Consider the following 18,485-nt stretch of genomic DNA (forward strand, 5'->3'; position numbering starts at 1 on the left):
GGTGGTCCCCATCACCACATGTTCATCTTCAACATTTGAAATGCGTTTCTCCGTTTGCTCTACTCTCCCCACACAGTCAGATAATTTTTTCTGCATTTCATTCATGGCTGCCACAACCTCATCTGCCTTGCTGGAAAACTTGACCACTGCGCCCTCCAGCTTGTCCCAAAGTGCAGTTTGCGCGTTTGCAAGCTTGTTTTCAATACCTGCAAACTCCTCTCGTATGGCACGCTGCAACCTCTCCTTCATGTTGCCACTATCCGCGGGGCCGTGTTCGCTCATGGTGGCTGGCTTCTTAGCTGCGCAGGTCTCAGACGCGCTAGCTTCACCGCCAAACACCGATATCTTGGTTTGCGTGGTTGACTTAGTCTTCTCCTTGGTAATTTTACCAGGTCCAGGCATCGTGGGTCTATAGCGTATTTCGTTTTCATGTTTTGGAGCTTACTTTTAAGGATTTAGCAAAGTTTCTTGCAGGAGCAGTTCAGAGCTCGACCGATTGCTACGGTGACGTCATCGGAAGGCCTCCATTGTTAATTCTAGAACATTTTCAAGTGGCAGGAAGTCACGAGGAAAGGTTTTGTTTTTTTTGTTTGTTTGTTTTTTTTATTGAAACAAATTTTCATATACAAAACAAGTCAAGGAAACAGACCAGAATTGTGACAATTTACATTATAAAGATGGTGAAGCAAGTCATCATAACTTTACAGGGAGAAAATAAAAGTTTCTAGGGTAAAGTAATAAGGAACATAGACCTTTTGACACAGGCAGAAAAATTAGAATAGCAAGTATTTTGTGATTTTACCGTATAGTACAGCAGTTTTTTTGTTCATATTTGAAATAAGCTTAAGTGACTTAAAATATTGACAAAAGTAATTCAAGAAGACGGTAAACATAGGAGAGGCATTCTTCCACTTACATAAATGAATAAAAAACTTACATAGCACTATTACAAAATTGACAACATCTGAGATTTCAGAATCCAGATTGTCCATAAAGTAAAGAATGTCCTTAGATGTGAAGGCAGGTACATTGGAAATCCTGAGTGAAACCCAACAGTGTATTTCAAACCAAAAAGCATTAACATACTGACAAGTGAAAAATAGATGCTCTAGTGTTTCTGGATCGGAAGAACAGAAAGCACAAGAGTCAGCCTCAAAATTAAACCTTTTATGCAGGAATTCTCCAACTGGATAAATGCCGGATATGATTCTGAAGTGTGTTTCTTTCATTTTAGGCGCAAGTGGGTATTTTAGGTAAAAAGAAAATGACTTTTCTTTCAACATGCTATCAAGGTCATGTCTGACATTGACATTGTAGTTGCAGAATACTATTTGCTTAAAGGTATTAGAGATGAACTTATTATTAAATTGTTTGTCCTTTATTGAGGTATTACCTATCGTCAGTGAAGGTAAGCATGTTCTTATTAATGAATACTTTAAAGTATTTACGATAAGATTTAACAACGGTGTGGGTATCGCTTTACAAACCTTATTATAATTATTAAATGAAATCTCTATTTTATACTTATCAATAAATTCTTCATAAGATAGCAAGTTTCCATTTTTATCAAGCAGATCAACAACAAAACATACACCGTTATCATACCAGTCTGATTTAAATAAGGACTTCTTATTGATGACTATAACCCTATTATTCCACAACACAGAATTGTGAGGTGAAAAATTGTGGGTGAAAATTAGTTTAGTTTCCCAAAATTCAAAGCTTGCTTATAGAAACTAGACAACTTAAGAGGAATCTTACATATTTCATAATCACATCTGAGCAAAAAATCTAACCCCCCGACCTTATTAAAGAGTTTGTTTGGAATATGGTACCACGTAGATTGAGGATAGGAAATGCAGTCTTTTATCCATGTGAGCCTGAATGCAGCAATAATGGATTCAAAGTCTAAAGCTTTCAAGCCCCCATTTTCATAGTCTTTAACTAGTTGTGATTTGCGTATATAATGTGTTTTATTCTTCCAGATAAAGCTGAATATAATAGAATTGGACAGTTTAATCATTTTAGGAGATGTAAAAATTGAATAACAGGGGTATATGAGTCTTGAAAGTCCTTCTGCTTTAGACAGTAAGATACGACCTAATATGGATAAATCACGTGTTAACCAATGATTAAATATTTTTTTAACTACATTTAATCTAGGAGTTATGTTATTAATCTCTCGATCATTAGTATTTTTACTGATTATTAAACCAAGGTATTTTACTTCCTCTTTTACTGGAATATTGTTAATAGTATTTTGATTACAGCTGTGTACAGCTAAGATTTCACATTTTTTAAGGTTTAGTATTAAGCCGGATGCTTTTGAGAATGAAAGGATTGTATTAATTGCAGTAGAGACCATATTTACATTCCTTAGAAATAAGGCAGTGTCATCAGCAAATTGACTAATTTTAAATTCTTTATCAAGAATGTTTATGCCTTCCAAATCTGAAGAGAGTTTGATATAAATGGCAAGCATTTCTGCTGCAACAATAAACAATAACGGGCTAATAGGCCATCCCTGCCGAATGCCACGATAAATTTTAAAACTATTAGAAAACCCTTGATTGAGTGCAATACTACTTGTTATATCTCTGTACAACATTTTCACTACACTAACAAATCTGGGACCAAAACCCACAGCCTCCAGAGCTTTAAATAAAAAATTATGCTCCAAAGAATCAAAAGCTTTAAAGAAATCAAGAAATAAAATAAGGCTATCATGAGGAATTAAATGATTGTAATCCAACATATCTAATACTAAACGGGTATGATGATGGATATGACGTCCTTTTATAAAGGCTGACTGTGTCTCATCTATTATTTGAGTTATTCCTGTTTTTAATCTGTTGGCATAGACATGAGCTAATAATTTGTAATCACAGCAAAGAAGTGTGATAGGTCTCCAGTTATCTAAAAGGATAGGGTCCTTGTTTGGTTTAGGAAGTAAAGAAATTATTCCTCGTTTCATAGTTGGAGATAGCATCTGATCATTTATACATTCATTAAATACCTCTAGTAATAGATCTTTAATGTCACTCCAGAAATATCTGTAAAATTCAATCGTGATTCCGTCAGGACCTGGTGATTTACCACTCGCCATTTGGGAAACAGCAGTATCCAATTCAGTTAAAGTGATTTCAGACTCACTGAGATTTTTAAAGTGTGTGTCAATTTGAGGAATTTTTTCATGGATAGAGCTAAAAAAAAGAATTAGTCTCCGAACTGGAATAATTTGTAGTGTAGAGGGCTGAATAGAACTCTGTAATATAGTTATTTATAGTCTGTTGGTCTTCAGTCAGGGTATTATTAATTTGTAACTTCATTATAGTTTTTTATGGTTGGTATGTTTGGTATGTACCAATTTAAAGTCATGCCATTTGGGCTTCAAGGTCCACCAGCGACATTCCAACGATTAATGGACCATTCAATTCAATTTTATTTATATAGCACCAAATCACAACATAAGTCGCCTCAAGGCGCTTCATAGATACAGAGAAAAACCCAACAATCATATGATCCCCTATGAGCAAGCACTTTGGCGACAGTGGGAAGGAAAAACTCCCTTTTAACAGGAAGAAACCTCCGGCAGAACCAGGCTCAGGGAGGGGCGGGGCCATCTGCTGCGACCGGTTGGGGTGAGAGAAGGAAGACAGGATAAAAGACATGCTGTGGAAGAGAGACAGAGGTTAATAACAGATATGATTCAATGCAGAGAGGTCTGTTAATACATAGTGAGTGAGAAAGGTGACTGGAAAGGAAAAACTCAATGCATCATGGGAATCCCCCGTCAGCCTACGTCTACTGCAGCATAACTAAGGGAGGATTCAGGGTCACCTGGTCCAGCCCTAACTATATGCTTTAGCAAAAAGGAAAGTTTTAAGCCTAATCTTAAAAGTAGAGATAGTGTCTGTCTCCTGAATCCAAACTGGAAGCTGGTTCCAAAGAAGAGGGGCCTGAAAACTGAAGGCTCTGCCTCCCATTCTACTTTTAAATACTCTAGGAACAACAAGTAGGCCTGCAGAGCGAGAGCGAAGTGCTCTAATAGGGTGATATGGTACTACAAGGTCATTAAGATAAGATGGGGCCTGATTATTTAAGACCTTGTATGTGAGGAGCAGGATTTTGAATTCAATTCTGGATTTAACAGGAAGCCAATGAAGGGAAGCCAAAACAAGAGAAATATGCTCTCTCTTTCTAGTCCCTGTCAGGACTCTTGCTGCAGCATTTTGGATTAGCTGAAGGCTTTTCAGTGAGTTTTTTGGACATCCTGATAATAATGAATTACAGTAGTCCAGCCTGGAAGTAATAAATGCATGAACTAGTTTTTCAGTGTCACTCTGAGACAGGATATTTCTAACTTTAGAGATGTTGCACAAATGGAAGAACGCAGTCTTACATATTTGTTTAATATGTGCATTGAAGGACATGTCCTGGTCAAAAATGACTCCAGGGTTCCTCACAGCGTTACTGGAGGCCAAGGTAATGCCATCCAGAGTAAGAATCTGCTTAGATACCATATTTCTAAGCTTTTCAGGGCCGAGTACAATAACCTCAGTTTTATCTGAATTAAGAAGCAGAAAGTTAGCGGCCATCCAGGTCTTTATGTCTTTAAGACATTCCTGCAGTTTAACTCATTGGTGTGTGTTATCTGGCTTCATGGACAGATAGAGCTGGGTGTCATCTGCATAGCAGTGAAAATGTATGCTATGTCTTCTAATGATGCTGCCTAAGGGAAGCATGTATAATGTAAACAGAATTGGTCCTAGCACTGAACCCTGTGGAACTCCATAATTAACCTCAGTGTGTGAAGAGGACTCTCCATTTACATGCACAAACTGGAGTCTATTAGATAGATATGATACAAACCACTGTAGTGCAGTACCTGTAATACCTACAGCATGTTCTAATCGCTCTAATAGGATATTATGGTCGACAGTATCGAACGCTGCACTGAGGTCTAGCAGGACAAGCACAGAGATGAGTCCACTGTCAGAGGCCATAAGAAGATCATTTGTAACCTTCACTAAAGCTGTTTCTGTGCTGTGATGAGCTCTGAAACCTGACTGAAACTCTTCAAATAAGCCTCTGCAGATGATCTGTTAGCTGTTTGACAACTACTCTTTCAAGGATTTTTTAAATGAAAGGAAGGTTGGAGATTGGACTATAATTAGCTAAGACTGCTGGGTCTAGAGATGGCTTTTTGAGTAAAGGTTTAACCCTTTAGAGCCAGTCGGAGCGGGCACGCTCTGTTTTACGTAACTATTTTTAAATCCCGGTAGCTCTGCAACCACGTGAGCTAGCACAATAATTTTTTTTGCATATGAAACCGGAGGAGTTGTACTTACATCTTATGCCATCAGCTTGTCCTAGGTCACGGTTTCCTTCCACATAAAGCTTTGCAAAAACTGCATAAAAAGCGCTTGCAGGAACAAAAACATAATATTCCAGAAACACGCTTTGCCGATCCGATCAGCTGTTCATAACACTTCCTACGTTGGAATAGACGTCAGCGCGAACTTTTGCATGTCCGCCATTACCTGCTTCGACGGTTTTGTCGAATATTGCACTTTTTTGCAATTTATGTAATTACTATGCACTTAATGCATACATATTATTAAAATCTGGGCTATAATTGTTGTATTGATGTATAGCAACTTGAAATGCTCCCAAAAATGGCTCCACACCATGTAAAAATATAATATAAGCTCTGGCAGACTTGGTTCTATGGTAGGACTTAAAGGGTTAACTACAGCTAGCTTGAAGGCCTGTGGTACATAGCCGATCATTAGAGATAGGTTGATCATATTTAAGATCGAAGAATTAATTAATGGCAGGACTTCTTTGAGCAGTTTTGTAGGAATGGGGTCTAAAAGACACGTTGAAGGTTTGGAGGAAGTAATTATTGAAGTTAACTCAGAAAGATCAATTAGAGAAAAAGAGTCTAACTTAACATCAATGGTACTAAGAGTAGCTGTAGATAATATTACATCTGTGGGATGATTACTGGTAATTTTTTCTTTAATGATAAAAATTTTATTTGTGAAGAAGTTCATGAAGTCATTACTAGTTAACGTTAAAGGGATTGTTGGCTCAAAAGAGCTCTGACTTTTTGTCAGCCTGGCTACAGTGCTGAAGAGAAACCTGGGGTTGTTCTTATTTTCTTCAATCAGTGATGAATAGTAAGATGTTCTGGCTTTGCGGAGGGCTTTCTTATAAAGCTGCAAACTATTTCTCCAGGCTAAATGATGATCCTCTAAATTTGTGACACGCCATTTCCTCTCCAGATTACGAGTCATCTGCTTTAGGGTACGTGTTTGAGAATTATACCACGGAGTCAGGTACTTCTGATTTGAGACCTTAGTTTTCACAGGAGCTACAGTATCCAGAGTCGTACGTAGTGAGGAGGTGAAATTATTAACAAGATAATAATTCAATAATAACACATCTCCCATGTACTAAGAGATGTGTCAGCATTCTCTGCAGCATATCTGGATGACGTGGTGGTGTACAGCCAGTCCTGGGAAGAGCATGCAGACCTACAGAAGGTGCTACACTCCATCAGAATGGCTGGACTGACTATCAATCCCAAGAAGTCCTCCATAGCCAACAGAGAAGTGGAGTACTTGGGCTTTGTAGTTGGCTCGGGGAAGATAAAGCCGCAGGCTGGAAAGATTGAAGCAATTCAGTCCTTCCCAGTTCCGACAACAAAAAGGAAGGTGAGAGGTTTTCTGGGTCTAGTAGGCTGGTACAGGAAATTCATACCTTCTTTTACAGAGCGATCCACTGTACTGAATGATCTCACAAAAGGCTTAGCCCCCAACAAAGTGCGTTGGACAGAAGACTGTGAGCAAGCATTCAGAGACCTCAAGGAAGCAGTTACACATACAGTTCTACACAGTCCAGACTTCAGCAAGCCATTCATCTTGCAAACTGATGCTTCAGGAGTTGGCCTTGGTGCTGTCCTTCAGCAAGAGGTGGATGGTGAAAGAAGGCCTGTGGTGTTTCTGAGTTGGAAACTACTCGACAGGGAGACGAGGTATTCGACGGTGGAGAAAGAGTGCTTGGCCATGAAATGGGCTATTGAGGCCTTGAGGTATTATCTTCTGGGACGTCACTTCACTCTGGAGACTGATCATCGTGCCTTCCAGTGGTTGAACCGCATGAGGGATGCGAATGCCCGCATTGCAGGATGGTACCTGTCTCTGCAGCCTTATGACTTTACGGTCCAGTATAGGCTGGGGAAGTCAAATGTGGTTGCTGATTGTTTATCTAGGATGACAGAGGAGTGAAGCACTTCGCGCTTAAGAGAGGGAGGAGGAAATGTAAGGAAGAGGACTCCCTTACTGCATTTATTTATATTATATTATCTGTATAGCACTTTAGAGCACACCTTTCACTTTATTAAAAGCACCTTATCAAGCACTTTATTTAGCATTGCACTTTAAGCATGGATTTGCACACAAGAAGTTTAAATATTTGACTATTTATTGGGAATTTTAAAATCAGTTGGTAGCCTTATTTCAGATCCTGCACAGCTGCTCCTCGTCAAGGAATGTGGTGGTTGTCTGTCAAGAGTAGTGATGGGACGTTCTGTATCGAGGCTTCGGAGCGTGTGTCGAGTAATGGAGGGGGCGTTTCCGCGAAGCGCGTATCGAGGCTTGCTTCATTTATGGGAGGAGCTGAAAATGATGACGTCCGAAGCCTCGCTGCCCGGCTGTACCACGTGACTGGTTCATGAAGTGGTTCGAACTTTGCCGCGAGATATGACAGCGATATAAACCCCTCAGACTTCATTCAAAATGTGGGTGTTTGATGGAGAGTTGCGGTTAGTGAGAGTTTGGAGACAGTTTGGAGGTTTATGAGAGTGAGGAGAGAAAGTCAGGAGAGAATGGAGCCAGCTAAGAAGAGGAGGATGTCCTCCCCTGTGTGGGAACATTTTGATCTTATTCCTCCCAACAAGGTATGTAAATTTCTACAGAAGATGTATTGTCATGATACTGATGGTGCAATACAATTTATGTTGAGCTGTCTTGACTTTTGTACAAGGTGAAGTGTTTGCTCTGTGCCAGGGAGCTGGGATATAACAACAACACCTCATCCATGCTTAGGCACTACAGAGCTTTGCATGAGAATAAGGGGGACACCGATTGTGGAGCAAGACCAGGTGAGCCATCAAATGCAATGATAATATAGCATGCAGTAATGTTACTAAATGATATAACAATATTATACAACTGTTATAAGTTACGTGTGTGATATTTATATTTGTGCTTTATCTTTATTGTCTTTCCTCAGGAGAACAATCTCAAATAGATGAAGACCTGGTTAGCATGGTGATTGAGGACTCCCAGCCATTTAGCATTGTGGAGGACAAAGGATTCAAAAGATTTGTTAAATCATTAAATCCTAGCTATGTTCTCCCCACTAAAAAGGACGTAAAAGCAGTGAAAATTTAGTTTTTACAGAATAAAATGTGAACGGGCAGGACTGAGGCTCAAAGCCTCAGTGTGTAGCTGTCCATACCTCAACGTTACAAAAGCACAACTATTGTCCACACCCCAACCTCACCTCACAGTAAATGATCATTTCCATTTCAAGCATTTCCAAATAATCATTTCCCATACTGCCACTATAAATATACACAGTATACTGCCATCACTACAATATACATGTTTTACACACTCCTTTTGTTGTTGACATTTACAGGCTGTGTGCAAAATGCCACACTCTTCAAATTCATGCCAGCTATTATTTTTACGTCCAGTAGGTGTCCTGCTAGAGCAAATGAAGCTTCATGAAGCTTCGCGTTGGGGTGAACCAATTGGATGAAAAGCTTCAGTGCTTCATGGGGCTTCATCTGCCCATCACTAGTCAAGAGAGAAGAATGAGATTGTGATTAAGGTTTACCAGTAAGGAAAACTAATGCAAATTTGTGTGTGAAATCTAGGAATAAAAGTGGCGCAAATAAGTGTTTGTAAGATAATGATTACTCACCTTTCTTGCCTGTGTCCTCTTCAAGGTGTTTGGGCAAATGTTTCCCCGGGGGCCAGACACCATTTAAAGGTTCCGGGAGAGACCTTTGGTAAAGAGAGTGTGGTGAATCTTGTGCTTGGGTTTCTGGGTTTTTATAATATTGGGTTTGGTGTAACATTAAAGTGTGAAATATTTATTAATATGTAAATGTGAAGATGTATTTATGTATTTATTTATTCTAATTGATATATTGTATACTGTGGTGGAAGGTTGGGATTTAAGAATTTACCTGAGAGTGGAATAATGGTTAAGTCTGTGACAGCTGAACATATTTAAGGCTGCCAGTTGTCATTAGAGGATAGATTTTTGTGCTGTGAAGAAGCTTGACAAATTAATTGTTGTAAGGAGAGCTGTATAGGAAATAAATGCTTTTTTTGTTCCACTACGCTTGCCTTGGTCCATCTCACTGTGTTTCCAGCCACTAAGGGCCGCCCTGTTACAAGCACATTTTATTTTAACCACTAATAAGTCTGATTTCCTGCTTTTATTGGGGGAAATGTATATTTTGAAGAGTCTGTTAATATTTAGATTGGATACATTTGGCTTTATTCACCAGCAAGTTTTCTACAACCTTTCAGTTTTATGCCACTAATATCTCAAAATCCCTCCTTTGTTCTGTTGTCCTTTTAAAGAGATAAAGGTAAAGATAACCTTTACTAGTCCCACACGTGTGAAATTTATTGTGTCACAGCAGAAAGTGGACAGTGCAAAGTTATAGCAGCAAAAATTAAGAGAAACACTGGAATAGGATAAGATAATAAGAATAAGATACTATATACAATAGAATAAAATACTATATACAACAGAATTATTGTAATGTAATGTCTCCATTACAGATTGGTGTTTAGTTCACTTGATAGTTATTGATCCTGTACAAACATGCTATTGCTTTATATATATATATATGTATATATATATATATATATATATTATATATATATATATATATATATATATATACATACATACATACATACATACATACACACACACACACATATATACATAATCCTATGGAAGCCTTAGTGGCTTCATATATCATGGAGGTATAATTTTTGCACATAGATTGAATTATTGTATCACAGATGATACTTAGTTAATATTATGACTAATATTTATAAAATGATCTGACAATTATCGAACCAGAAGTTTTTTTGGTTTGTTTGTTTATTAGTTAATTTGTTTTTCTTTCGATACAAGTTGTCACGTTTTTCTATTGACAGTAATATCCAGTAAAAACATTTTTGTGAAGAGGGGTATCCCTGAGAGGAGAGAGGCGGTGCGCGTGCTGTGACAGCGTGAGCACGGACATGCGTAGAGAATTCGGCGCGCGAAAGCTGTAGCAGGAAGTGAGAGAAGCTGAAGGGAAACGGCGGCCAGTTTGGGATTTGAATCTCTCAAACTACTCTCATAATCTACAAACATCTACAATAATATGGCAGACCCAAAGGTGAGGTCTATCATTCTAGGACGTGTAATGCTTTATGATTGCTGGGAAATAACAATTTTGTGACAAACATTGTTTTTCATGTGTCATAATTTGTCAAAGTTTCGAAAGGAAGCCGTGTGCAAGAAATGCCGACAATGATCTTGTCTTTGGTGATGCTATGAAACACTAATTGATATTTTTTCAGTGATGTAAAAGGTAACGGAACGCCAATGGACTTGTAAAAGTGCACAGTGTTAACCGTTGTAAAATTTTCCACTCTTAACACTTCCGTTACAGTTCACGAGCCCATAATTCAAAGTGTGCAGCCAGCAAACGTGTTAACATTAGCTTCATACTGTGAACATTAGCATAGGGAGGTGATGTGCGCAAGAGCATTAGTGCTTCTACTACACGATCACATCGGTCAGTTTTTTAAACTGGGTATTTTTCAATTAGTATACTTCTCACTAGCTCAGGGCAACGAGGTTAGCTAGGTTGCTTGCCTTTGTCTGCCAAGCACAATACTTGCTAACATTAGTTAGCTAGTGTTAGCTCTATATCAGGGCGCTGTTTACTGTCTGTTAGTAGTGACGGTGTTATATTAAATAGACTGCTCGAAAATCACACAAGTTACTGAAAAAATACTGCAGTTGTGCTAAGCGTTTTGCTTAGCACAACTGCAGAGGTGCAAAAAAAAAGAGAAAGTCGGATTGTTAGCTCCAGGCTAGCCGGCTAGTGAAAGGCCTGCGTTTCTAGCTAGGCAAGTTCACAACGAGTTGTCTTAGGAAAAAAATAAAGTTGGATAAATATTTGATGACAATACTAAAGTAAAATGAAGCTTCAACTTTAGGGGGCCGGGGGGAATTGAGTTAATTTAATGTACTTTTCCTCTTAGGACCAGGAAGACCATGATACCACTGCAGATGGTGCAGAAGACCCTAATCATGATCCCCACTTTGAGCCCATCGTGTCTCTTCCTGAGCAGGATGTGAAAACATTAGAGGAGGATGAGGAGGAGCTGTTTAAAATGTAAGTTGCTTACCATGTGAACACATTAACAGAGACACATTAATCAGTTTCCTAATACTGAGGTGTTCTGCTGTTTTCATAGGCGGGCCAAACTATATCGTTTTGCCTCTGAAAACGACCCGCCGGAGTGGAAGGAGAGAGGAACTGGAGACGTCAAGCTGCTGAAACACAAAGAGAAGGGCACAATCCGCCTCCTGATGAGGAGAGATCGAACTCTAAAGATCTGTGCCAACCATCACAGTGAGTCAAATCTGATTTCATTGCTATTCATGTCATGACAACAATTGGCCATATGTAACCTAAACAATATGGGTGAGTGGCGGTACAGGTAGAGTGGTGTGAAGATGTGTTATTTAAAGCCAAGGTGTACTCGCTGACTGGGCGTCCAAGTATTTTTTGCTTGTTTTTATTGCAAACATTTTCTGATGTACATGTAAGTACAAAAAGACCATAGGCCCCATGTGATTCCCCCCGTCACCCTTCCCCACGATCTTTAAATGAGTCAAATCCCTGGTATTAGTGGCAACAACAGAACTATAGATGAGCAAACGAGAGGTTGAGGGGTGGGTGTTAGAGGTACTGGGCTTGTAATCTCATCCGGTTGTGATATTATCCAGACTGTGATATTTTTTTGTGTGTTGGTTTGATTGGGAAAAATGTGTGTTTTACTCCTCCCTCCACTCATGTGTGGAGATAAGAAATGGTGCATCTGTGTGTTTAATTCCCAATTGAAACTACTAGATATTAAAAAAAAAAAATCTATTTAAGTGACTGTGCTCATACCAGCACTTTATGTGTTCTTGTTAACCACAGTTTTACCAATGATGGAGCTGAAGCCCAATGCTGGCAGTGACAGAGCATGGGTGTGGAACACACTAGCTGATTATGCAGATGAATGCCCCAAACCTGAACTTCTGGCAATCCGCTTTTTAAATGCTGAAAGTAAGTATTTAGGTACCCATTTCAACATTACACATTAATTCTCCCAGAGCTCTTTAACTTGGATTTTAAATTATGTTACATTATGTTCTGTTGCAGATGCTCAGAAGTTCAAGGTGAAGTTTGACGAGTGCAAGGAGGAAGTCAGAAAACATCTAGAGCAAACAGGTACATGAAGCTTAAACTTTTAGGTTTTTTCCCCCCCCTAGATATCGCATATGTGAATTTTCTGAGAAGCAAGTGAAGTAAAACAGTTTTGTCAACATAAACGAGTCCATAATGTAGATCACATCAACATTAGATAGGAATTGTCAGTAATTTTACTTGGAAACATGTCAGTAGCAAGTACTTTCAGAACCCTGAATGCAACATTTTGCTAAGGTTAAAATGACTTGTGTTGACCTAAGACTGAATTCAAACTGAGGGCAATGTGACATGAGGATAGGGGCTGTGAGCATGCAGACACACTCTGTTCTCTGCTGCCAACTTCAGCTGGGGACTTTTTCTGTCTGCTACATGAACACGCAGAATGTAACACTTTACTAGTTTTCTAAAAGACTGGTGTCGGTATGTTCTGCTACATTACAATTCAGTTTTCACAGGCCCATGGTGTTCGTGTCATAGAAAGGTTAGACTGTTGTAGAGTGTGTTGAGTAAACCTACTGTACTTCTGCACCTTTCAAAACCATGAATTTAATTCTTCGACAAGATGTGTATGCTGAGGGTCACTGTTTTGCTGCAAAGCCCATTTTCTTTTTTGTTAAGTGTCAGTTCATGTATGTATCTTTATTTATTTGCTGGTTTTCAGGGTGGGTGGACTGATTTCTAGCTCAATCATAGCACCATCACGTCTCACTAATATGGGATGAGCTTCTGAAGTTCTCCAAACAGAATGCTTCTTGTTTAAAGATTAAAAAAAAAAATCCAATTCATCAACAAAACATTGTTCATTCAAACCATTGTATCAGTCTTGATACATTTCCGCACATTTGGAGCTCATGCTCACACCTGATTGTCATCCTGGTGACTGTAAACATCTGGTTGTTATTTGAACTCTGGGTTTACATGCATGTGCCTCTTACAGATGAATATTGGATCATTTTCCTGACTAACCCCTTAAATGTCAGTCAGCGTTTCAATTTCAGTTGTTTTATTGGGTTATCCTTATTTTTGATTATTTTGTTTTAGGTAATATTTCTACAACACAACAGTCAAAGCTGTAGAATGCAGAATTGCTTCTTAGCTAATGGCACTTATCCCTGTTTGCTTTTCACAGGCAACAGCGATAGTGCGAACAAGGTGGCAGAGAAGTTGGAGGAACTCTCTGTGAAAGACAAGGCATCAGTGGAAAAGAAGGAAGAGGCGAAAAAGGAGACTGAGAAGAAGGAGGTGAAGGATGAGAAGAATTGAGAACCAAGAACTTGCTTTTGCTGATCTTCAATATATCGGTTTTTCCTCTTTTTCTACAATAGACTCTAAACGAACTGAATTTGGACACTTGCATAATATTATTAGGTTTTCTTTTTATTGTTTTTTGCCTCAAGATCACAAGTCCTTGATGCCAATGGGGGGAAAAAATACACGCTAGTGATTTTTTTCTGGAAAAAGTCCTTCCTTTCCCACCCCTTTCCCTCTTTGCACCGTGGAATGCCATGCTTTCCATCGTTGTCATCTACAGTTCAATGTTACTTCAAACAAACTGTGAAAAGAGGCTTGTGATAGTGATGATTCCCACATTGGGGTATTTTTTTTGTTTGGTTTGTTTTTGCTATTCTGATAAAGAGTTTTGTTTGTAGAGGGAGAGGATAACGTAGCCTGCTCGATGGCAGCGCAGGGTCATTGAACAGGTATTACAGAGGTGCATTTTAAGTATAAAATCCCATGTTGCATCTCAGTGGGCCGCCTTACCCTGTCCACTGTTAATGCTCCTACTGTTAGACAACAAGGCAAAGACTTCTCACTGACTGCCTTGCAGAAGTAGTTCCTTCTTTGGTCAGTTCTGTTGGGAACTGATTTGAAGGGAATCCACTCCAGAAAGTTGAGGGGCATCAGATGAGTACTGCTCTGTGCAGTGTGCACTGATGGTTGACTGATAGGAAATGAGATGCACTTAGCTATTTTTTTTTTTTTTTTGTCCTGACAAACATAAAGTCCAAAGTAAACAGTCCATCAGTTTGGTGCAGCTATGCTCTGACTTGCGTTCCTCAGTAGTAAATCAAGTTTGTATTGTTTAGATCATAACATTCCCAGACTTTAAAGCATGTAGAGTATATGTAACAGAGTGTGCCCTCTTTGATCTGTGTGCTCACCACCCTCTCCTTTTCTTTCCACTAATTGAGTTCTTAACCTTGCCTCTGAAGTGCATCTAAGTGCCAGTGCATCTGTAAATACATGAATATGGATGAAATGTTGCTTCTCATTTGCACAAATGATTTGAAATGTTTCGTCCAACTTCGAATAAAAGCTGTCAAAGACCACACGTTTGCATTCATATAAAGTCACTCGTTTGTTGTTAGGAATAATCAGTCTGATTCAAAGAGTCGGAAACTTTATTTACTCTGCTCAGGTCATTGGGAAATATTTCCTCTTCACAAAAATAGGAACGCATGTACAGTTACAGTATATTCTTCATTTTTAATACACATTGAACTTTCTATATGAGTTTCAGAAAACAAAAGTCAGCTTGTGGCTGATGCAACAGAGTCATTGCTGACTGTCAGGAATGGCCCCTGACCTGCAGTGATGTCCATCCCAGAAAAACAACATTGGACTAACGGCAGTCATCTTAAAGAGGAATGACATCGATTAGCTCTTTAGATATGTGGTCAAACAGGGTCTGGGAGTCACGATTGATCGGCTTTTTCAGCAAACTCAGCAGCCATTGGTCTGTTCTGGGATTTCAAGATGTTCCACTTTGCCATTCCGCTGACATTCCTACCTGTCCGAATTTCCAAAAAACTAGCCCTGTATACCACAGCCTCACAAACTATTTTAATCATTTCTCAAATACAGGAGTTGGAACAGACGAGCGCGACCGTGCTTTGCAGTAATGTCTTCATTGGTAAGGCAACTGGGTGAGACCTTAAATGGGAGACAACTCTTGCCACAGAAGGTTCAAGAAAGCGTACCCAGTCAGAGATCGTCACAGGTGTCACCTGCTGCTCAGTACAAAACACTTCTGCTATTTCACTGTCAAGTGAGTCAGCCATAGTTTGCTTTGTATGGAAACAAAGTTTCTTCCCAAAGGCAACAATGGCTTATTGTTAATGCAACCAAATGCAACATTTACATTCTAGTAACATCTGGCATGTTGTGTCATTGTCCACTTAGTTTTCATCAGCTATTTTAAAGGTATTACTTTTTTTTTTTGATTAACAAAAAAGTAACGGCAGTGCCAGAGCTGTACCAGACAGCTACTGCGAATGAATGAATTTGGCATTTTCACTCTTTGTGACATAGCATTACATGACCTATTTGTTGTCTCTTTGAAGATGTGGTGTGTAGCCGCTTTTGGCACTTAAAGGTCAAGGCTGCTTTTATGCAAAGCCCAGTCCTCAACGTCATCATTTAGACAGTTCATATCATTGTGGATTATGTCATAACTTCTGTTTTTAACACTGCCATGTAGAACAAATTCTATCTACTTTATTTACCCATCTTTCACAATCTCATCCATTTATTGAAATTATAATTTAAGAACAAACTCCACTCGAAACAGCAATTCCATATAAAAGGATACTTTTTTTAAAAAAAAGGAAAAGTACAAAATAAAAAGTGTGACCAATGTTTGTTTTTTTTAACTGATACTGATTTGTTTCATTTAATCTTCCTATATGTATAGTTATAGCAAAAACATAGCTTATTGACTAAATATTTTTCCTTTTTTGAGTTTGACAAAGTTTCATTTGGTTGCTTCCGGGGTGGACTCATTCTGTACTCAGTGAAAAACACTGGGATGAGGTATTCTGGTCTTTCAGAGCACAATATAATCACCCCAGCTCTTTTGATGTGGCTGATGCTGAAATCACAAACTGAAAAAACAAAAAGCCATGATTGGATACTGAATCCTCATTACGGGGTAAAGGGGCGGGGCTGTGCTAGTTTGCAACTCTAAAAATCTGTGCTCCACAAACAGGAAGCGGAGACATTTATAATATTCAATTTAATGTCAACCTGCATCTCTGCATGCATGAGTTCTTGAGAAAATTCTTTAGAAAAATAAAGTGTGTTCATTAAAAGCGACTTTTTCATTAAATTTGGAATGCAACCACCCAAAACTAAAGTAAAAGTTAGGTACTCTGTAGAAGAGTGGGTGTTCCTCAACCCCTTACCACGTGCTTTAAGGATGGATGGATCCCTCTGAAAGTGAAACCAGTACGTTAGTGCCTTAAACCTGCATTTGTTGTAATAGCCAGCAGGGGGCAACACTTCTGGTTACACAAAACAAGTCTTATGGAATTCAAAAAGTAATCCTAAATCTCACTTGATTTCTAATGCATCTTCCAAATGAGATCATGGTATCAGTAGCTAGGATCAAGTTGTTTTTATGTCGGTTTTTTTAATACTCCATGGTGTTAATTTAGTAAAACATGGTCCCATTTATAACAAAAGGAGACGGTCAGGCAGGGGATACACTGGGATGTGCAGTGCCCTCTGTTCCACCCTTCACTTTCTCTAGCATACTAAACCAGTGCTAGTCGGACAACTAATGAGTCAGCTGTTCTGTTTGATTTTTGCAGTAAGTGCAGTTTGTTTTAAGCCTGATTTTCACAGGCTAAAATTAGCATCCAGTTGATGTCACAGTATAAAACAGATGCAATCCGCTGATCGAAGATGCTAACTAATGTTAACTGATCAGCTGTGCCCTCCGTTTCAAATGTGTTTAAAAAGAGAAAAAAACTCAGCTAAATCCTAAAGTTAGTCCTTCAAAACAGGAATCTCCAAACAAATGGGTGATGTCATTGTATTGTGGAACATCTTTTATATACAGTCTTTGCCCAATCAAATAACCATGTCAGGGTTGAGGAACACCCGCTCCTGTTCTGCAGAGCTCTTTCCTTGTCACCATCTCCAGTTTCTCATCTGACTTGTGTTGCTTTTTTTTTACTGCCCTTGCACATATCGTCTCCACATAAACCTCCATCACATCTCCACCAGACATGGCATGAACAGTACAAGTTAATGTGAAGCACCTTGACTTTTTGAGGTCAGCTGAAAAGAGTCTTCTTGCAGAAATCCGTAGCAAGTCAAGTGTTTAATCGATCTGTAGTGTTTCTGTTCAGCCCTCAGCGTTCGCTGGAGCGAAAGTTTGCGTGTAACATTTGGAACAACAAGCGCTTCATAAACACAGATGAGAGACGACGGTAAAAACATTGACGATCTCGCTGGACGGTCCACGACGATGGACTACAAAATATTAAGGACAAACACTGCAACGTTAACAACCGACAACCCACCCCTCTGGCACAAACACACACGGGCATATAGCTAAACAAGACCCTCAAAAGAGCAAAGAGATCCTCTGATTTTGAAGAGTAAACAGGGGGGGGTACTATGCACCCCTCACTGCCTGTTATCTTATTAAAATAACAGAGAAGAATCTCTGTGGCAGAGCGTCCACTGTGGGTCATTGGTGGATGTGGTGTCCCTGCTCACACTGATATCTCATACGTGGTGCCTCCTACGCCTGTCACCTTTTTGACGTTACTGTGGCGACTGGGACTGAGGGCGGCACCCTGGGCACTCGGGTGGCAGTCCATCTGCCCATTAACTTTCATGGCCTCTCTGAGTGGAAAGAGAAGAATAAGAAATGATTCAACAAACAAATCAAACACTAAGGGATGTGAAAACATGCACATCAGTTGGAACAGCAACACAATTTTATATGTCAGTCAGAACCCGCCCACCCAAAAAAAAAAACAAGACAGCAACGTGGATGATTAGTCAAGTGTTTACTTGTTAGTAAAGTAAAAGGCTTGAAAATGTTAGTGGAGTCAGTAAAGAGCATGCAAAATGAAAAAGGAATGATTGTCACACAGTTTTATTCAAC

General features: G+C 39.2%; 3 protein-coding genes and 1 non-coding gene across 4 annotated transcripts in view; 3 read left to right on the forward strand and 1 right to left on the reverse strand.

Moving 5' to 3' along the window:
* The window catches only part of dgcr8 (DGCR8 microprocessor complex subunit), a 207,648-nt gene that overhangs the window by 50,807 nt on the left and 138,356 nt on the right, over positions 1 to 18,485 (forward strand). The window lies entirely within an intron of this gene.
* ranbp1 (RAN binding protein 1) lies at positions 10,332 to 14,913 on the forward strand. The gene is made up of 6 exons (XM_004558579.4): positions 10,332 to 10,489; positions 11,364 to 11,497; positions 11,580 to 11,737; positions 12,311 to 12,439; positions 12,536 to 12,604; positions 13,713 to 14,913. Exons 1-6 carry the CDS (start codon positions 10,475 to 10,477, stop codon positions 13,844 to 13,846), a joined length of 639 nt encoding a protein of 212 aa, XP_004558636.1. The 5' UTR covers positions 10,332 to 10,474; the 3' UTR covers positions 13,847 to 14,913.
* Positions 12,895 to 13,023, forward strand: LOC111500368 (small nucleolar RNA SNORA77). Its single transcript, XR_002721067.1, has one exon. It is a non-coding gene; the product is annotated as a small nucleolar RNA SNORA77 (small nucleolar RNA).
* zdhhc8b (zDHHC palmitoyltransferase 8b) overlaps positions 14,968 to 18,485 on the reverse strand; it is a 61,544-nt gene continuing 58,026 nt past the window's right edge. The window contains exon 11 of the mRNA XM_004558575.5: positions 14,968 to 18,220. Within this exon, the coding sequence (XP_004558632.1) occupies positions 18,088 to 18,220 (133 nt within the window). The 3' untranslated portion in view covers positions 14,968 to 18,087. The remainder of the gene's footprint in view (positions 18,221 to 18,485) is intronic.

This window comes from Maylandia zebra, linkage group LG12 (genome assembly GCF_041146795.1).
Source record: "Maylandia zebra isolate NMK-2024a linkage group LG12, Mzebra_GT3a, whole genome shotgun sequence".
Taxonomy (NCBI): domain Eukaryota; kingdom Metazoa; phylum Chordata; class Actinopteri; order Cichliformes; family Cichlidae; genus Maylandia; species Maylandia zebra.